The sequence below is a fragment of the Carex rostrata genome, chromosome 3, assembly GCF_964058835.1.
Source record: "Carex rostrata chromosome 3, lpCarRost1.2, whole genome shotgun sequence".
Taxonomy (NCBI): Eukaryota; Viridiplantae; Streptophyta; class Magnoliopsida; order Poales; family Cyperaceae; genus Carex; species Carex rostrata.
This window is the reverse complement of record NC_135920.1, coordinates 15277125-15298058: the sequence shown is the minus strand read 5'-3', so window position 1 is coordinate 15298058 and position 20934 is coordinate 15277125. Positions and strand designations below refer to the sequence as shown.

Sequence of the window (20934 nt, the reverse complement as noted above, 5' to 3'; positions counted from 1 at the left end):
TTACACATGATCAAATATTTGACTCTTTTTTTTAAATGTCACATTTGATCAAGACGTGACTAACAAAATCATTTGTGTGCTATACTTATTTTTATAATTTTAATTACTATATATAAAAATTTAATTTAATCATAATAAGACATGACATATGATTCAAGGCACAGCACAAATTTACATATTTGTGTTGAACTCGCATGTGATGGTTCAAACTCGATACGAAATTGAATAGTTTAGCATCTCTACTTGCTCTACTTTGGAATCGGCGAACTTGGATCAAGAATTAATCGAAACAAACACCCAACATGGGCTTCTACCCTACTTCGCAAATTAAAAGACCCCTTTCAATTCGCATTTCAGGCCATTGGATCTGCTTTAAAAATTGTACATATCAATCCGATCAGATTCGAATTTTGACGCTGGAATTGAGAGTTATCGCGTCTCCATTGACTGGACCCGTCCAGTAAATTAAAACCCCAAACCTCGCCCCGCCCTCTGGCTCTCTCTCTCTCTCTCTCAGCTAACCCTATATCAAATCGCGCAACCTCTCGGCGACACGTTCTTGCCGCTCCTCCCGGTCCTCTCCTTCTGACGTCGACTGGGTGGAGGAGGAAGAAGAGGAAGTAGAGGAGGAGGTGGGGTGGGGAAGGGGGCCCACGAGTCAGGTAGGTCCCCAATGGTGGTCTCGCGACCCTCTTGTGCTACCCCAACTTCATGTTTCTAGAGAAGGTATTGATTAGTGAAGTGGTTCAATACTAAAGCTATTTTAAATTCGCTTAGTCTTCTTTGGTTCAGTACTGCAGTAGGCATGTAGGTTTTATATAAAAATCAGATTCAAAAGTATAAAATATTCATTGATTTATTTAAATTGAAGATTAAACGTGGCTTTATTCATATACTAAAGTATTTTTTCCTTTCCTTTTTGGTTGCCATAAGGTACATGCCTATTTGTAATGAATTGCTATAAATGACTAAGGATTTTGTATGATTTTTTTTTACTACTGGTAACCCACACTGATTCCATTACATGATGCTTATATTGTTGCTTATTTCTCAAATAAATTTTTACTTCCTGTACCAGCCTATACCATTCCACACTGGCTCCACAACGCGCCTACTATAAGCTGCTTTTATCTGAGTTCTTAATGCTCTTTCACATTTATTCCAACTGATAAAACTTCAACATTATTTGCAAACTTTGCAGCTATATCCCAAGAATACCAAAGTCATTATGCGATCCGTGTGAAGTAGTGAGGAGGCAGACATTTACTTCACTCTCAAGACTATTACAGGTTTGTTCATTTGTTTCAACATTTTGGTTTTTCCCTATAAAAGCGATTTCTTGTCTATCTAAGGCAGTACTGTTATATAGTTTTTTACCTTAATATGTTTGTAATTTATTTGAGCAAATCATTCTGACAAAGCAACAACTTAGCTCTCAAATAGCCTTAAGCAACACTTGAAATTTTGGCTGGTACATGCTGTTACGAGTTCTGACAGCTATAAGAGTATGGGCTGGTATAGGACTTTGTATTTGTATTAGATAATTGGAGAACTTGATATACAGTATGGTGTCTTGTGGGCTTGTGGCTTATTATCAAATATTTCAGTTGTGACCTTTTCATGGGAACCTTACAAGCCATGTATGTTTTCTTGTTATTTATTTTAAGTTTTTTTGTATGCTCTAATTTCATCTCTTGGTATTTTTGCGCAGATAAACTAGATGCATGATGCAGAGCTAGAAGTTTAAATTGAGCAAGATTTCAAAGGGTGTATTTTTTTTTAGATGTTGATATAAGGTCCTGGTCCGTGTACCATAGAGCAGTACAACTTTTGCTGTGTGCGGCCATATATTTTTGTTTTATGTTGGATTCATTGGGGGATAGAGATTAGTGTGAGCTTTGTTGTTGTTTATAAGATAGCTATGATTGTTAATTGATGTTGCTTGACAAAATTAGATTGCTGCCATTATATAAATGAATGATTTTTGCTTTTGTTTACATTACTTGCTCCAGGATTGTTAATTGATGTGTTTTCGTTTTTTTTTGTTCATAAAATCCAATGCAGCCATAAATTGGAAGTAATAGCTAATGAAAATTGTAATTCTGTAGATTAGAATTTGACCTTTGAATAAAAGATGAACTTTCTATAAAAAAATTGGACCAATCTTGAATTTCAGCATATGTTAAATATCAGCAAACTAAGGTTGTGATTGTACTAGAGATGAATAACACACACGTGCATTATTTATACCAGTAAATTGTTTGTAATAATTTGAAAACATAAGAGATACAATTCCATAAAACACAACCCTCCACAAAATAAAAGCTCCAACAGAGACACCTATACCAGTAAAGTAGTAAACCCTTATAATTCAATTAACAAGAAACATAATTTCCTAAGCCCTTGCATCCACAAACCCAATTAATAAAGAAACACATCTGCAACACAGTAATTATATTTTGTTTCTAATCTCCTACACCTTTCCCCATTGCAGATTTTAGTTGCCTCCGATTTCTTGTGACAACGTTTTTTCCAATGAAAATGCTTCAATCTGCATCGTGAACATAAATTGGCCCAGTAAGCAGCAAACTGGTACGTCTAGCGTTCCAGATAGCTCATGCCAGGAATGAACATAAATTGGTCTAACTTCATATATTAGTATTAGCGATATAATGTGAGCAGAAAAATAGGAATACTTTCAACATGTATACAAGCTGCAGCCTTTTGTGAAGGGTATGAACTCTCCATTCCATTATACATAAGTATTTGGATTATATTTTCACATTAAATACTTAAAAGAAAAGTATGTAGAAGATCTATTTATTTATTTGTTGAAATAGGGATATGTACCAAGGTGCCGCATTACTGCAATGCTAGATTCATCTATCTCCGTCACAAATTCGATCTATGGCGAAAACCACATGTTGATGGAGGATTCAATCTGCATGGTTTTTGAAACGACACGTGATGACATTAGTTCTCACACAGAGCAAGCTGAACAAGAAATAGCTTGGATGTGTTTGATGCTATGATTTGAGAAGACCAATTTGATACTTACAAGTTTCAAAATACAGATTCAAACCAAAGAAAATCAAAATTAGCTTGGACGGGAGTGGATTTAAAAAAATAATAATACCTTGCATGTGTTTGAAATTGTATCTCCAATTAGTTTGTTCAAAATTTGTACCAATTTGTACCATACAGTACCCAATCAAGATCCTAATTGATGGTTAAAAGCAATCACGAGCTAAAACAGAAAGATCCTAATTTGGGGTCAGGGACGGGGTTGATTTTCTATCTTTTCATTGTCATAATTTCATCTCTATCAAGTCACATGGTGCGGAAAAAGTATTTATATTGTAGTATTTTTCACTAATTCACTTCTCAATCTCATGGGCTAAGCACACTGGAATGTAGGAGAAATTTTCATCTCTATAAAATGGGTTTAAACCCCAAAGAAAGTAGAAACTAAAATGACATAAAAAGCAAAGATGATTTACCATCACAATTCTTAGTTCTACCAACTTTTAAAGGCTGTAACGCTCCATACTTCATTTGAAAAATAATCGACAATATTGTATCATACTTCATTTGAAAAACAAAAATCAAGATCACAACATGATTTTAAATCATGAAATGGCAGATAGTCATGCAAGCAAGCCAACCTATATCTCTGATGTTATAACATAACGTGCAGAATAACCCAACATAATGTGATGCTACGACATAACCTTGTATTGCAACAACCCTTTCTCTTGTCATATATACACTAGACGTTAGTCTTCATTCTGAAACCAACTACCAAAAACATAGAAAAATAAAAATAAAAAAAAACAAATAACACAAAAACACACACACTTTATTATAGACACCTAAAGCATTCAACTCTCTAGCCCTACCATTCTCACCACCTATCTAGTCTACAAGATACTACAAAGTGCTAACTTAGATTATGTCTTAGATTATTTACAGTAAGTTAAACTCGCACTATTTATTCAGGGATTGATATACCCACCGAAGAGTCGCAAAGGTTTTACACCAGGCTTTTCTTGCAGAAACTGTTGTATCTTCACAACCGGCCTTTCCACCCCTTTCTCTAAACCAGGAGGCGCAATCGTCAAAGACAAGGACGGAGATGCGTCACTCTCCTCTTCTTTTAACCGTGCTAAGGGAAATAAAGGCAATGGAAGAACCACCTTATGACTGGGATTTTTATTTCCTAGAGCTAACTTCAGATTAGGCATTTTATTCTCTGGCGCATCGTTGTCATCTGACGAGATCACCTTAATGGCACTGCTCCCCATTTTTGACCATCCTGTATTTCTCAAGCTAGAGCTTTCTCCATCTTCAGCACTGTACGCATCACAAGCATCTGCGGGTTTTTCAAGGTCAATTGACAAAGGATGTATCTTGGGCGAAGTGAGTTTTTTCAGCAAAGTGCTGCTCTTGTTTTCAGCCTCAATTTGGAAGCCATCGCTCTCCTTCCTCTTCTTCAGACCCATCTCCTCGTAAGAGGTTTCATCTGACAAGTGAGGTCGCTTATTTCCTGCCTTCAATTCTGCATCTCTCGGTTTTTCCAGTGACATGATTTTATTATCTATTTTTGACATCAGAAAAAAAAAATGAATGAAAAATACAGGATTGAAGTTGGCTGGCTATGATTTATGTTACTAATGAATCAAGTAAAATATAAAATGAGAGGAAAGGTACTATTACCATCTGCAATATTTTCTGCCATCTTTCTCGGGAGAATTGGCAGGGATGCAATCTTCTCATTTGCATCTTCTGCTTGAGTAGCACAAATCTGGAAAGATAAAATGAATATATAAGATGTACTAGTATATATGGCAGCATGAATTTTTGTTTTCACTATATTACTGTTATTAAACTTCCACAATGACTATTAAACTGTTCAATTGGATGTATAATATAAGAGTCAAGGCTTATACTTTATGCTTAAACACCCAAAACAGATAATACATGGATACCCTACCTTGGTAAAAGAAGCATGACTTGCATTCAGGGCTTCTTGTTCAGAACAGAATGCACTGGAATCCAAGCATTTTAATGCATTCTGCTCGACTGGCTTTTTACAGGGTTCTCGACCCAGATCTAAATAACCAGCAACATTCTCTACCTCCGGCTTTGGCAAGTGGTCGCCTATAGTTAATTCCTTGCTGGGTTTCACGTCTTCATTTATTTTTGTTGGGAAGTGCCCTGATGGCCCACCAATCGGTTTTGGTTTTGCTGAGTTCAAGATTATTTTGGAAGGTACTTGTTTCCGTGCACGAAAGATGCCCCACAGATATAATAGACTGTTCCACCCTGCAAAACTGAATTATTAGTATATCATTTCAATGGCATATTTGAGTACATTGATATCTTTACAACTGGTATGTGTTACTTTGCACCTTTCTTGAAAGCCTAATTCAGGTGCCAGTACCAGACATGTGCTAAGACATGGCAGTTCGTACATAGATATTTTGAACAAATTTGCTTCTTTTCAGGCAAAGAACGCCACAGGAAATAACCTACTCTGCTATACTGATCCCAAACTGAATTATAAGTATGAACTTGTACCAGAATGAGTTCTTACTTTGGGATTGCTTTGGCAATTTGTCAGAAGGGAAGATAAGCAGTTCAGCACCACAAATGTCAACCCGAAGTGCCAAGTTATCTCCAATCAAACTTTCCAATAGTCTGCTATAGCTCTCATAACTGCCGCACATTTATCGATCAAAACAGTAAATGAGTGATACTTTAAGGAACATTTGTGTATTTACTCTAAAAAGCATTCCTCAATGCCTTACTCTCAATTAAAGAAAAGAGAGCAGTAAATAAGGAGGTACAAAGGAGATTCGCCCACCAATGCTAACAGTACAGAGAATATTTCCTCTGTTCTGTAAGATTTGCGGATTTGTTGGGGTGGACAAAATAATAAAAGTTAAATTCACAAAAAGAAGAGTGATTTTTCACAATACATCACATTACATGTATCAAAGAACAAAAAGGTGAAACTTTTTAAATGCAAGAACTTCTAGCGAAGAAAATATAGTGTGTGCTAACCTTTCCAGATCTCTAGCAAAGAAAAAAAGGGCAACATGTTCTTCACTCGGCTCTGTTTTCTGGAACTGCACTGGCCACACAGTACCAGAAGGCACCTCCTCCAACTGCAGTTTATCAGAAAACTTGGTCACCACTTCAAATACCTTGGGAGAGACGTGTGTAGATAAATGTGCCTGGATCCCATCGAAACTTTCCTGTGCTTGTGTCCTGACTCGCAAAATTTGAAAACTACCCCTGAAAAAGCAAAGATATATTTATAATAATTTCCATTGCAAGAGATGTTTAATATGGTCATAATGTTGTGATTCAAATTGTTTCAAGAATATAAATCTTACTGCCACACAAAGTCCTGTTCTGGAATGGCCAGAGTTTCTGAAGGAGTCTTAACAAGAGATGATTCATCAACTACTGGAGTAGATGGTTTCACCTCCACATTCCTGACATTAACAGAAATTCCATTTGAATCCATAAGTTTCTCCAACGATTGAGCCTGTGAGAGCATATCTTTAGGCGCTTTCATTTTTTCAACCCCGACTGCTATTGTATTTACATCGATACCAACCATTTTTTCTTTATCCAAAGTGCTGGATATTGAGAGCACATCCTTCGGTGCTTTCATTTTCTCAACCCCGACATTGGGGGAAATTACATCCAAATCAAATGATTCCTCTTTCTCCACAGAGCTGGCCAGTGAAAGCACATTTTTTGAGGCCTTTTCAACTCTACTTTTGTCAGAGAATGTAGATCTCGACTTCTCCTCAACATCAATAGAGATTGCTTTCTGGTTCTTGCTGTTGTGAGAAACCCCAGATCTGGAAAGCAGCACCTTGGGCTTGTCTGAAATTTTACTATTTCCCCCATCTTTGGCCTCTGGGGGAACTGTTTTGACAGCGGTTTTCAGTCTTTTAAATTTCTTATCACTTTCCTTTGAAGCTGGTATGTTCCTGGGGTTTTTGTTGGCTTCATGTTGTTTTGTGAGGACTGGTTTGCTCATCTTCTTATCTTCAAGTGCTGAAATACCAAATGAAGTTGCTATTTTATACAAGTTCTTAATTGCTGAAGACAACAAGTTGAAAAGCTCTTTTTGGCAAACTTAATTAAACACCTGAAATCCTTAAAAGAGTATCAAGCAAGTCCTTTGCAAAGTGAAAAGATAACTCAAACAGTAGCCCCAACTTCTTCAAGCAATTGCCCATACCGTCTACTTAGTCATTAAATAGAGTTTAAAAGAAAATAACAACAATAGGAACATCTGGAAAACTTTTCAAGAAAATGGTGGTGGCTAGGGCCCCGGAATAAACTATGTAGAATTCTCATAAGCTTTTTAGGGGCATAAAAGTTCTGCAATTTCTATGTTTTGAAGAGGATTGTTGGATATCTATCAATAGAGTAGTGGCACATGAAATTTTTTAATGTTTATAAAAAGATACATATCTGGAACAAATAAAATACCAGAATTGAGCATACCTGGCTCCATGTGACTGCAACTTGTACCCCAATCAGGTTTCTTAGGTACACTTCCTTCAGTTTTATATTCAAACTTCTTTACTGTGCTGGGCTGTTGTGCCAAAACATTAGTATGGCTTTCCCCTTTAGAATACTTATTTTCCAGAGAGCTCTTCTCTCTCTCTGCACTCATCTCTGAGAGCTTAGGTGCGTTGACCTTGACAGTTGGACTGAGGGGCTTGGTTCTTTTAACTGAATCGGTATTGGCGCGACTTGAGCTTGCTTCTTTCAAGGATGCAGATTTAATCAATCTTCTAAAAGGTCTTGCTTCTTCAGTAGGTTTCAAAAGGGAGAAACCCAATGTCTTCTGTTTGGTTGGGATGCTTTCAGTCATAGATTTGATTTTTGGCTTCATGCTCGTGGTTTTGAACGAGAGGTGCTTTGTCATTGTACCTACACCACACAAGGAAAGTTTAGCCACATAGCTTTAAAGCTGTGCAATTTCACGTACAAGAGAAAAATAATTGATATGGAATTCTTTGATCTGAAAGGAGATCTTCTACAATTTCACGTAAGGAGTAATTTCCTGGTTTCGTCCAGCTATTAATAACTTGATTATTTTGAGATAATAGTAGATAGAAACAAGGTTCGTGAGTCCTATTGAAAACTGATAGACATAGGCCTGCCTGCCATCCACACCAAAATAGATAAAGTTTTCCATAGAACCTGCTAGTGGAGGAAGACCTCCAAGGAATAAGAGAGATAGGTATATATCTTCATAAATAAATATGGATGTTGCGCTTGTGTTTGATGCATGTTTAATCCATTGGTATTTTATATGCATTAAGTGGATGCATATAGCATTTCTTTGTGAATGTATCGACACTTTAAGTTTGGACGAGTCCATATATCATGGTCTACAACTCATGTCTCTTTACATGTACCAAATCTCAGCATTACAATTCTGCATCTATTCATGTAAATTTTATTATGTATACTTATGTGTACAGACATGAATGCAATTTAACATGCTGAACCAAAGCAATAATGTGATGCTCCACTCCTTCCTCTCTCCCCTTGCCCCACTCTCTCACCATGCATGCATCTATGCTCCCAGATCAAGGAATAATGGAGAAGGTACAAATTTTACTTGACGAACTTTCTTCTAGAAGACTGCCACTATTTATCAAAAAATGGCAAAAATAAAGAACCATAACAAGGATTGCTCTTAAAAATGTGACATAGTACAATATTGCCCTTAATCAATAGTACCAACATACTTATCCATTTGACCAACAAGTTTCACTCATCCATACAATCGGAAGGGGTAAATTTCTCCAAGAAATGAACATGCATTTGTTCTGAATACAACAAAAGACATCTGGATATGGGAAAAATGGTGGGAGCTTATACAAAAAGTAAACCTTCTATGTGTACCTTTGGGAGGAGGCATCTCTGCTTGACTCTTCTCCACATCTCTTACCGAAGAAACATGATTTAAAGAATAAGACCGAGACAAATGAGATTTCTTCATAAATTGACCACCACTGCTACTTTTAAGTGAGCAAATCTCCATCTTCATGGAATTTTCTCTACACAAATTACTTGTTTTCCTAGGGCTTATCAACTCCTTAGAAGAGCCGATCTCCGTCTTCACTGAATTTTCTCTAGCCAGATTACTAGTTTTCCTAGGGCTCATCACCTCCTTAGAAGAACCGATCCCCTTCTTCAATGAATTTTCTCTAGCCAAATTACTAGCTTTCCTAGGGCTTATCACTTCCTTAGAAGAGATAATCTCTGTCTTCTCTGAATTTTCTCTAGCCAAATTACTAGTTTTCCTAGGGCTTATCACCTCCTTGGAAAAGCTGATCTCTGCCTTCAATGATTTTTCTCTAGCCAAATTAGTAGTTTTCCTAAGGCTTATCACCTCCTTAGAAGAGAAGATCTCCATTTTCACTGAATTTTCTCTAGCCAAATTACTAGATTTTCCCGGACTGATCACCTCCTTTAAAGACTTGTGTGGACTTGGAGGTGGAACAGATGTATAAACAGCACGGTCTGTAGAAATACGCAACTTCTTGTGATGGGAGAAAGGGTTCTTAGAATTCACGAGTTCACTTCTGTTTTCTTTCTCTGGTAGTGGTGTGGAAAGAGGGCTTGTTTCAGTGTGTCTCTTTTTCTTTTTCTCAGCTTTGTCCTTGAGCTGACACTCCTCACACAGCCAATCACCTTCAGGAAGCTTCTCCAATCTCACACGCATGCAATACCTAGATTGGGATTAAAAAGGTGATTTTCTTAAAAAACACAAGGCAAAAAAATAAAAAATGCAGGTCTTCATAATCTAGAATTAGAAGAAGGGCTGCTACAGTACATTGACATACAATGCCAGATAAAAAGGAAGTAGATCCCTCAATACTTGGTTATAAGAATAAAAGAGAACGAAAGCTGCAGGGCAAAAATCCAAATTTAAGATCAGGCAGGCACACTTTAGGTACAGTCCATGCCACATATATATACAATAACATTCTTTACCAGCATAGTACCAAAAGTGCTTGCCCAGCTTGTAAGATTTGTAGATTGTTAAAAAGAATCTCACGTGTGCTCGGCGCCATCAATGCATCTACTACAGGTGGCTAATAGCTCTTCACGGCCCGTGTCTCCACAAATATCACAAACTTTCACCTGTACATGACCATTTAAATAAACACTTTCACATACTTCTCACGTATCAACAATACAATAATTGAAGGCAATAGGTGAGGGCGGTTGGGGAGGGAGGGAATGTAAAATCTACAAAAAGACCTCCTCTTTGAATTTAAAAAAAATTACCCTTCCTAGCATGGTAGTCCAAAATCTAAGGTAAACTGCACAAATCTCAGAAGTTCAGTACAGCGTCTAATTTAAGAGAGAAAAAGAAAATGTACTTACATCTACCAACCCATTATCGGTCTCTTGATTTTTCACTTCCACTACTTTCTGAACTTGCATCTGATCTTTCTCTGAAAAATCTCTCTTGTCACGATTTTCTAATCCACCAAGCATCTTTTCATTGCATGCAGAATTTTTTTTTGGAACTCTGAAGTTGGAATCGGATTTCTCTAGGGAATCAGTTGAATCAAACCACTTCTTCTCTAGTGATTCTTCTTTACAATTGTCAGAACTAGATTCTCTATGGCTATCTATCCTTTGAATATCTTTTTCTTTTGTATGTTTTGTTATACAGGAAGTATTCTCTCCCTGCCCCTCTTGGTTTACAATTCCTATATCAAAAGGTTTGGGCTTAATGGGGTTTCTCAAGTTGGATTCGGTTTCAGCATTTTCACAGTGGAAGTGTTCGCTACAGGTACCCACGAACGAGCAGGTGTCAGTATCCACACGCATGCGGTGCATGCAAGATGTGCAGGGCGTATTACATACATTACATGTGCCAGATCCAGGCTTTCTGCAGGGATTATCATCATCTGAAATGCTTCTCTTTCTTGAAGGAGACTTATTATTCTGCCAGGGAAGTAAGAAATTTGAGATGTGTGAAATTAGCATTCCAGTTACGAGTTAGGCATGTGATAAGTAAAAGCAAACAAATTGATGGATTTAATTTGACGTGTGCACACTAAAATTGACTAAATAGAACTTGCAGAAGTATTTTTAACAATTTCGTTCGTGCTTTTCAGTTGATTTTAACAACTGCAAACTATTTATCATATACTTGCAAAAAGAAACTATTCATTATAACTCTTGCCAAGTAACAAAGAAATAAAGCTTAGATTTTCAAGTTTCAAATAATTCGTCGTTGTAGAGCTTTTATTTACATCATTGTGATGCTCGAGACGCACAAAAAAAAAAAAAAAAAAGCATAACAGCTTAAATGCTAATTCAATTGTTACCTCGTTTATTCCTCCAGACTCATTCACCGACTGATCCAAGGGTTCTTTGCAAGAGTTTCCCTCAATCTAAAATCAGAATGAAAGATTAGAAAATCATATTATCATCGCAGTATCGTCAGAATTTAACTTGAAATCCAATTTACTCGATTGGATAGAGGAATTTAAATCAAGACAAAATCATACGAAATTAATACGATAAGACCTTCAATCGAGGGATCTTGTGAGTACGATCGTAGAGGTCCATCATGGTTCGATCTTCTCGATTCTTCATGCGCGCTAGGAGAGAATTAGCTTTAACTTACCATCAGAGGGTGAGGGTGAGAAGGCACCAAAATGTAAGCCGGCTGTGGTTTTGCTGCACACTAGTATTTGAATCGCGATAGGATTGGAGAGAGGATGCGCAGGTTTGGGTTTGTGGTGAAAGATTTATTGGGCAAATCAAATAATGGCGAGTTGAGAGTTGAGAGAACAGGAGAGGAGGAGAGGAGGAGAGGAGGAGAGAAGGTGAAGAGGTAGGGAGAGAGACTGTCCGAGTGTGGGGCCCGCACCAACTCCAATCCCCAATAAACAAACTTCTATCACTGATGCGATGCACAATTCAACGAAATTTCTCCATTACCCCTTCCGTAAATTGGTAATTGTCTCTTTATAGAGATCTGCAAATTTTGATATCTTCCGTGGAAGATTTGGTGAAACATACATACGTGAGGAACAAGATTTTTATTTTTGGAGTCAAATATGTATAACTTTAGTTATGTATAAGCGAAAATACAGGAGATTAATGGTTGGTTCCGTAATTTGTAGAATCATGACCATCATTATTAATATTGTTGTTGTTATTATCATCTTAACATTATACCATCATGACCATCATTATTTTTATTATTTTTGATATTATAATATTATTTTCATTATTTTATAAAATAAGAAGAGGCTAGATTGGCTCTATTTAGTTGAAAATTGAGATTTTATTTTGTTTCATACATGATGGTTTCATGTTGTTGATTCAGTTTGTATGATGGTGTGATGTCTTTCATATATTATTTTTTTGTCATTCAAATACTTTTAGTTGAATTATAATTCAATTTAACTTCATGGATACGGACATGAGGTACCATAAAGCTATATATTGAATATATTGTGATGAATTTAATGGTTTAGCTATTATTAATTCAAACAAAATAATGAATGTTATATTTTTATGCTATTTGAAGCAAATGTTAAAATAGTGAAAGAGATGATAAGAGAGGAGAAAAAATAATAGATTTTATGGTTTAACTATTTAAACAAACAAATTAATGAATAGTATATTTTATGTTAGCTATTTTTAAGAGGAAATGTTAAAATAGTGAAAAGATAAGATGAGGGAAGAGAAAAAGAAACTGATTTCACATATGATGGTTGAACTACTATTCGAACATAATAACGAATAGTATATTTTATGCTATTAATTTCAAGAAAATGTTAAAAATAGTGAGAAAGATGAGGAGATAGAAGAAAAGAAGATATTAATTTTAGTATATATTGAATAGATTATAGTGAATTTTATGGTTTAACTACTATTCAAACAAAAAAAATGAATATTATATTTTATGTCATTTTAAGCAAATGTTAAAATAGTGAAAGAGATGAGAAGAGAAAAAAAGAGAACAATATATTAATTTATGAATTATGAATTATTTCAAAATCTAACTAGTAACTAGCCATTAATTCGAAATAGCTTTGGTTAATTTCTTATAATATAATATAATAGGAAGCGTCTAATTGTCCACAGCTTTGACTTGCGCGAATACTGTAAAATTACTTCTACATGCTATATAATTATACAATATATCACATAAAATATATCAGTTAATCACAAAACATCCAGCAACTATTTGAATTGGTCCCATGATAGTTAGAAAAGGATTGCAACTTGCACAATAGGACAAAATAAATGTACTTTCAAACTGTACTTTCGAAAATTACAGTTATAGGAAGTTATTGGCAGTTAGAGTTAGTTATTAGCGGTTATTGGCAGTTAGAGTTAATTATTAGCGTCCGCACTGGGTTGAATCTTGTATACTGTAAAATTGAATCTTGTATATAGTAGAGTTTTCAATTGAATCTTGTATACTGTAAAAATTAAATCTTGTATACAGTAGAATTTTCAATTGAATCTTGCATACTGTAAAATTGAATCTCGTATACTGTAAAATTTTCAAATAATACTGTAAATTTTCAATTGAATCTTGTATACTGTAAAAAGACAGTTAGATGGAAGTGAATAAAGTTGTAGACAAATGATGGACAAAACTCAGTGGACAGAAACATTTTCTCAATATAATATATATATTACCAAAGGAAAAGGAACCCTTAACGTCGAGGGACCAATATACAACTCCCTGTCGAAATAGGGACCAGTGTGCAGTTGTACAAATTAATTGCGTTCGGTCAAATAAAATTATTCTTTTATTAAGGGCTGCTTTTGTTAAAGATCAAGTGTTGGCTTTTATACGAATTTCCGCCATGCCGATGCATTTGACGCTGACTAAGACTATACGTTTCAGTCTCTTCTCTTCTCTGTATATGCACGCAATTAATTAAAAACAAAGCATCACTCTTGTTAAATTGCCTCTTCTTCTTCTGCAATCTGCATGCTTTGTTTTTGAGTGATGCTTCTGCAATTAATTTAGAGTGATGCTTCTATGGACATAAGGATCTATTTGTAAAATGAACATATTTTTATTTTCAAAGTTCAAACAGTCGATCCGAACCGTTCATCTTGTTCTCCATATTAATTTGTGCTTGGAGACCAAATCTTATATTTTTCTGAATTTTTTTACTATTTATTAAGATGGGTACAAAAAATATCAAATTCAGACCATTGAATTTTGTACCCATCTTAATAAATAGTAAAAAAATTCAGAAAAATGTAAGATTTGGTCTCCAAGCACAAATTAATATGGAGAACGAGATGAACGGTTCGGATCGACTGTTTGAACTTTGAAAATAAAAATATGTTCATTTTACAAATAGGTCCTTATGTCCATAGAAACCTTTGCCATTTAACAATTAGCATGCTCTGCTCTGCTCTTCTATTGAAATAGCGTGACAGGTAGATTTAGACACGTAACATGTAACCGACACAAATAAAAACAATTTCCAAAATATAAACGAACAATCCATAAAATTGAACACAAGGAAAATATAAACAATTTCTCATACTTCGTAGATTTTTTTGCACTTTGATTTCTGTTATTACATTAAATTTCTTCTCTTCGGTAATTTTTTTTAAATACCAAAAAAAAAAAAGCCCCAAAATACTGGTACCAACCGTCCGGCACTCAAATAATTATCCCCTTTTAAGCGTGACAAACACCACACATAATCAAAATGCTTAACAAACAATCTCTCGGAAGTCAGAACAGCCTTCACACCATGTTTTTGCTACGCATCCCCAAATTTATATCCATCAACGCATGTAGTGCATATGATATATGCCATAGAGAACCAAAAACATTGTTCGGTGGATTTAACCATCGTACAGTGGAGTTACGAAGATTTATATAGATGTTTCATTTTAACACAGCTAGCTTTTCTTTTACTACTTAACTATTCAAATAAATGCTCTCATTTCAATTTCACAGAGAGACACATTTGTCAAATCACAGTACAAATTAAATAGTATCCCTTCCCTACCATGTGTATCATGAACTATATATCATCTAGCTAACCAATGGTACTGAGACTGCATGCACCGTGAATTCCCATGTTCCAGCTAATAAAATTCATCTACTTCGGCAGTAATTAAGTACACAAACTAATTAATTAATGGAACATGCATGTTAGAGTGGAAAAAACATATTGTGTTGTGCTGTGATTAACACGTTGTGATTTTGTGTTTCGTCTCGTGCCGTGTTGTGATCAAGTTAATTCTTTACGTACCGTGCCGTGACTAAAATATCAAGAGATGATCATGTCACATGAATGATCATGCCACATGAGTCGCGCGTGCCCTAACATACCGTGACCAAACATGACTAGCGCGATTCACGTAATCATTTGATCATAATTTATGTTAGTTTATTTAATATTCGTCATTTAATCAACATCTAACTGTCATAATTACATGTAACTCGTTTGATCATGTGCTGTGCTATGTCAACTTTTTAAAGATGATCACGACACGTAAATAATTATGACACAAAATATGCAAAACCACAACATGTAACTGACACACGTGACTGTCCTATGCTATTTTTCTCACGCTATGCATGATGGCCCCTAACCTAATTATGAATGCATTGATGGTATTTGAACTAAATAACTTGTTAGCCCGCGAGATATTCTCTATTACCAAGCAGTTTCTTTACTGTATGAAAGGTATCTGATTTGTATGTCAAATTTTACGGAGGACCGAAATGTAAATTGGTAAAAACGAGTGAGGTGAGCATAAAGCCATAAACAGAACAGAGTTTATCTGATACGTGTGAGACACGGAAAACTGATGCCCTCAAACCGCTGGTAGAATATCTATCTTAATTTCCCTAAGCAGCTAAGCTAAGCTAAGCGTGTATGACTGTATGTATTGTATTGTATTGTATTGTATTGTATTGTAGGGTCTAGATTCAAAGACCTCAAAAGAGCTTTGGGCGGTGGGCGGTGGATAGGTCCTGTCCATATATACGCTGATAATCGATCGCTAGTTTCAAATTACCCAAACACACATCCAACACTAGCTTTGCAATCTCAAGTTCTCAACACAACGATCGGACGGCCTAACGCGCTTCCTGGAACAAAATCTTATGTGATACTTAATTTTAGACATATTGTGAATTAAAGATTACAAAATATATTCGTAAGTGTTTTAATTATATCCCTACAAGGCTACAACTAACATTGACATTACAATCAGTTACAAAATGTGATAGACGTAATTTTAATTGCAGAGATATAAAATCAGTTACAAAATGTAATTTACAATATATTACGATCCACTTGGAGACTAAAATATATAGACAACTTTAACTTTTTGCAGGAATAAGGAATGTTACGTTGTTCTTTATATACAACAGATCGAGATCTTGACTTGCAGCTGTAACATATGATTCATATCCCATTAAAGAGAAGGTTGTTTAGCGTGTTAATTCATTGCAATTAAGGACTCAATAATTTGTGGCGCTCATTCACCAAATTAATTTAAACATCAACACATTTTCTTACCCAAAGTCTTTCAAATACGTGCTCTTATTTTAGGAGTAATAATTAGATTATTGTGCAATACAAATTTCTCATTTTTATATTTTACGAGTAATAATTAGTTTATCTTTCTTTAAACTTACTTAAGCTTATATCATATATATTTCATTACATGAAAGTTTTCATCTTTGCTTTCACTCTTTCACAACCAATCAAATATGGATAGTCTCAATATCTTTTCCTATAACCTTTCAACACCTCCCTAAAATACGGATTAGTAGTTGACATCTGCAGATGGAGGAATTTGAAGGGAGAAGTGCAATTAATTAGTTGGCACCAAAGAAATATTAACAAATGTAAGACTACAGTTTCAATTTGTCTTCGCCATTTCCAATTAAGGCATTTACTTTACTTTCTCCTTTGAAAAAGCGGTTTCTTAAAGTAATCTTGCTTGATTTCTTTTCTTTTCTTTTCATTAGTCTTCCTCAACTGTACACCACATAATTTATATGGGAGCATCTAGCTATCTCCCCGTAACAATCCCCCATTTCATCCTCCAGTCATTAACTACTTCAATAACTACTAACTACTTAGGAGGACCACTTACTATTTGGGTACCACATAATATTTGAAAGATTTTACAACTGGCGCGCGCAAGTATTCATCTATAATGTATTAAGTATTCATTTATAACACATCAAGTATTCATATCTAATATATCAAGTATTTAAAAAAAAAATTGGACACCTTTTTAGAGGTGGGATTTTTTTTCTTCGTTCAATCTAATCAATATTTCTGACGATCGGTGAGAAATTTGGCAAATCTAAAACCACGAATGTTTTTGACATAATTTTATCTTTAAAATGAGATTCATGATGATATACTTTTGAGTTGTCCGTTGTACAAATATTCATCCTTATCGAGAAAGTATTCATCCTTGTCGTGCAAGTGCAAATATAAAAACTGGACACATCACTCATCCATCTTTTACACGTTTTTAGAGATGGTTTTTTTTCTCTGTTCAATATAACAAATATTTCTGACAATATATGAGGAATTTTGCAAATCTAAAACCACGAACGTTTTCTACACAATTTTATCTTTCAAATGAGATCCATGATGACATACTTTCGAGTTGTCCGTTGCACAAGTATTCATCTCTTATCGAGAAAGTATTAATCCTCATTGTGTAAGTGTAAATATAAAAACTAGACACGTCACTCATCCATTTTTTACATGTTTTTAGAGGTGGGTTTTTTTTTCTCCGTTCAATCTAACCAATATTTCTGACGATCTGGGAAGAATTTTGCAAATCTAAAACCACGAACGTTTTCTACACAATTTTATCTTTCAAATGACATTCATGATGACATACTTTCGAGTTGTCTGTTGCACAAGTATTAATATCTTGTCACACAAGTTTTCATACATAAGATATTAAGTATTCATTTATACACATTGAAGTATTCATTCATATATCTCTATTTTTTTTCAAAATTTATTTTTATGTCATTTATTTAATACGCAGTAGCCTAATTCACCATCAATAAAGCTTTGTTCTTTGCAAAACTCGCTACTTCATGAGGAAAGGGAACATAAACATGAAAAAGATTAATTGCATATACATATACAAAATTATTTTGATATGATCGACAGTGACGGATCTGGCCCGGTAGAGACGTGCTCTAGTATTCATTCAAACACATTGAAGTATTCATTCATACACGTTGAAGTATTCATTCCTGGCAGAGGCGTGCTTGATTGGGATGGAGTGACAGATGATCTCCAGCAGAACGTTCGCTAGAGCAGGAGCAGCAGGCATAGAGGGAAAAAACCGAGGCGAAAGTGTAAGAGGGAGGGAGCTTATTGTATTTATCATTTCGAGGTGGGAGAGGGAGGGGAACTTATCAATAGAAAAACGGAGGTGGAGGAGGAGGTGGGATGCGGAGGTGGGAGAGGGAGGTAGAGGCGGAGGTGAGGTGAGGTGAAGGTGAGAGAGGGAGGTGGGAGGTGGGAGGCGGAGGTGGGAGAGGGAGGCGGAGGCGGAGGTGGGAGAAGAAGATGGAGGTGGAAGAGGAAAATAGAGGTGGAAGAGAAAGGGAGAAAGAGGAAAGAAATAAAAGTTGTTAAAAATAGTAGTTATAATTATAGTTAAAATAGAAAGTTGGGGGATGAAATGAGGGATGAATAGGTGAGGAATATTATAATTACCAATTTATATAGACTATGACTAAACTTTGGACATTCAAATTAAGATACTGAGAATGCTTGATTACTTGACTGCTAATTAAGAAAGTTGTTCGGCTGCTAAGAATTTAAAGAGGAATTCGTCAAACAGCAGGAAAAAATGTCCAATCATTTTTTTTTTTAATGTATAAAGTGAGAAGATAAATAATTTGACCCGCACATACAAATGCAATTTCTATAAAATTGGCAGGATATCAGTCTTAATTAAGTTTCCATATGGATCTATTCTATGGGTTGTCAAACAGATTCTCATCTAATTAAAATTATACGAGCTTGGGATGAATATCAGCAGCTCAACGATCTGTGGAATTGATAGCTCGATTTGAAAAAATAAATTAACAAAATCTACAAAGTTTCGACCAGTGATTAACAAAACTCCTAGCTTCGACCAGTAATTAACCTTTGATAAAATAATAACAAAATCTATAGACCTTACACCTCAAATCAGGTCATCCAAATAAATTTATGTTACAATAATAACAAAATAGCTGCATGCTCTCTCAAACACAGAAAACAGAACTATATATGTTCTTTCTAGGTATGAAATTCTTAATTTAATGATTTCTGATCCCTAATTTTTCACCTACTTTAATCTGGGGACAATTACATAACAGTTGAAGAAGATCCTTGTAGTGATTATCTAATTTGTTTGAAGACAAATCTACCTTAAAACCAAAAATCTCTTCACAATGATCCCCACAATCCATTGACCTTAAAGAATCACTTTTTTGAATGGCATCATGATACATTCTTAGTGCATTGTCACTTGGCTTGGAATAGCTTGGACCGCCTTCTTTATTTCTTTTAGCCTCTCTCTAATCTCAATGTCACATACCAATTTCTCAACTGAACTCTCTGGAAGGCACGATATTGCACTGTGAAGTATGGGGAATAAAACACAGCAGTTAAGAGATGAAAAATTAAGACCACTCGGTAATCTGGTAATAATTTACTTCAAATATAAGCCCAGCAGACCTGGCTCTAATCCCACAGCAAGCTCTTATTTGCAAATAATTGTTAGAAGCACAACGGTTCCATCCATAACTAAGGAATATCAGCATTTTGACAGGTTATTCTGCAATTTACACCCAGGACCTTTTAATATAGTTGCAAATAACACCCTAACTAAAGCAAAATTTTGTAAGTAATCAAATGACAACTAGAGTGCCATTGATTTTGTCATCCTAGCTTGACCAACTTGACCAGTAACCTGAATTACACACTACTACTAGTAATCTACTACGCAAGATGCCAATGTTTAACAGAATAGGTCTCAAACTAAAGAATAGGTCTATTTGCAGATACTTTTAAGAAAATAATGTCCTGCAAATAGAACTAACATTGGGCCTCTTTCCAATTGCACTCACCTTCTGGGTGTTACCTGCCAGTATATACTGCAATTTGCAAAAACCCTCAACGCATATTTACTGCCAGATCAGTAACAATGGATCCTGCCTCCATTTTATAATCCAAAACATTATTAAAGTTGTTACTCAGTGGAGAAAACATTTTTTTTTTCTTAATAAAAAATATTTTTACCTAGTAATTCCCCTGACAAGACTCCACCTTTTACCAACTCCAATTGCTTGCCTAAAGCCAACATTAAAACCCTCTTGAGCTGAAGCCTCTTTACCTTCAGTTATTCCCTCCCGATAACCCATCTGAAATGAGTAAAGTCATGTTAAAATCTTGATTGTATTAATCCCGGAACAAAAATAAATAAATAGATAGATAAATAGATGCAAAGTCAGAAAGAATTAGATACTGGAAATATAGTGTTGAGCTGTTAAGAGTTCAAGTCCCGCATATTATTAAATAAGATATTTTTGCAAAGTCATACCCAATAAATTAAATTATGGTTTTCAAGTACCATGAAACTTCAACCTAGTAAAATGTTTTGAATATTTACAATCAACTGTTAAATCAAGGTGAAGTTAAAAAAAGATTAACTTGTCATTTTCCAATTTGAAATCAAACCACTTGAAAAGGTACTTGCAAACTAAGGCAGGTTTGATTTATGATCACTATATCAGCTTACACTAAGATACTGATCGAAAGAGGTATAGGGGTGAAAAGTCAACAAAATATCAGGTGTTCTGTTCCCAGTAAT

The 20934-nt window shown here is 35.2% G+C and overlaps 1 protein-coding gene and 2 long non-coding RNA genes across 4 annotated transcripts; 1 reads left to right on the top strand and 2 right to left on the bottom strand.

The window, feature by feature from the left end:
- Window positions 1-497: 497 nt before the first annotated feature.
- LOC144552054 (uncharacterized) lies at window positions 498-1997 on the top strand. Its single transcript, XR_013510943.1, has 3 exons — window positions 498-726; window positions 1202-1289; window positions 1712-1997. It is a non-coding gene; the product is annotated as an uncharacterized LOC144552054 (long non-coding RNA).
- Window positions 1998-3732: 1735 nt separating this feature from the next.
- On the bottom strand, window positions 3733-11960 carry LOC144551754 (ASI1-immunoprecipitated protein 2-like). 2 transcript variants are annotated; one of them, XM_078299845.1, is made up of 12 exons: window positions 11599-11960; window positions 11397-11462; window positions 10441-11010; window positions 10109-10194; window positions 8950-9779; window positions 7534-7965; window positions 6402-7077; window positions 6067-6300; window positions 5597-5718; window positions 4994-5325; window positions 4717-4804; window positions 3733-4597 (listed from the first exon to the last, which is right to left on the bottom strand). In XM_078299845.1, the coding sequence occupies exons 1-12, from the start codon at window positions 11665-11667 to the stop codon at window positions 3996-3998; spliced, it is 4107 nt and encodes a 1368-aa protein (XP_078155971.1). In that variant the 5' UTR covers window positions 11668-11960; the 3' UTR covers window positions 3733-3995. The 2 variants fall into 2 exon arrangements, with proteins under 2 accessions (XP_078155971.1, XP_078155972.1); XM_078299846.1 differs by having other exon boundaries at window positions 10045-10194; window positions 11599-11903.
- Window positions 11961-19207: 7247 nt separating this feature from the next.
- On the bottom strand, window positions 19208-20529 carry LOC144551984 (uncharacterized). Its single transcript, XR_013510909.1, has 2 exons — window positions 20364-20529; window positions 19208-19699 (listed from the first exon to the last, which is right to left on the bottom strand). It is a non-coding gene; the product is annotated as an uncharacterized LOC144551984 (long non-coding RNA).
- Between the last annotated feature and the right edge of the window lie 405 nt (window positions 20530-20934).

Excerpts from the sequence above, each read along its gene's own strand:
- LOC144551754 (XM_078299845.1), bottom strand. The coding sequence starts at position 11,667 with ATGAAGAATCGAGAAGATCGAACCATGATGGACCTCTACGATCGTACT. Across the intron at positions 4,805-4,993 it reads GTCATGCTTCTTTTACCAAG|ATTTGTGCTACTCAAGCAGA; the intron begins GTAGGGTATCCA and ends TTATCTTTCCAG. Across the intron at positions 4,598-4,716 it reads GGCAGAAAATATTGCAGATG|ATAATAAAATCATGTCACTG; the intron begins GTAATAGTACCT and ends TGTCAAAAATAG.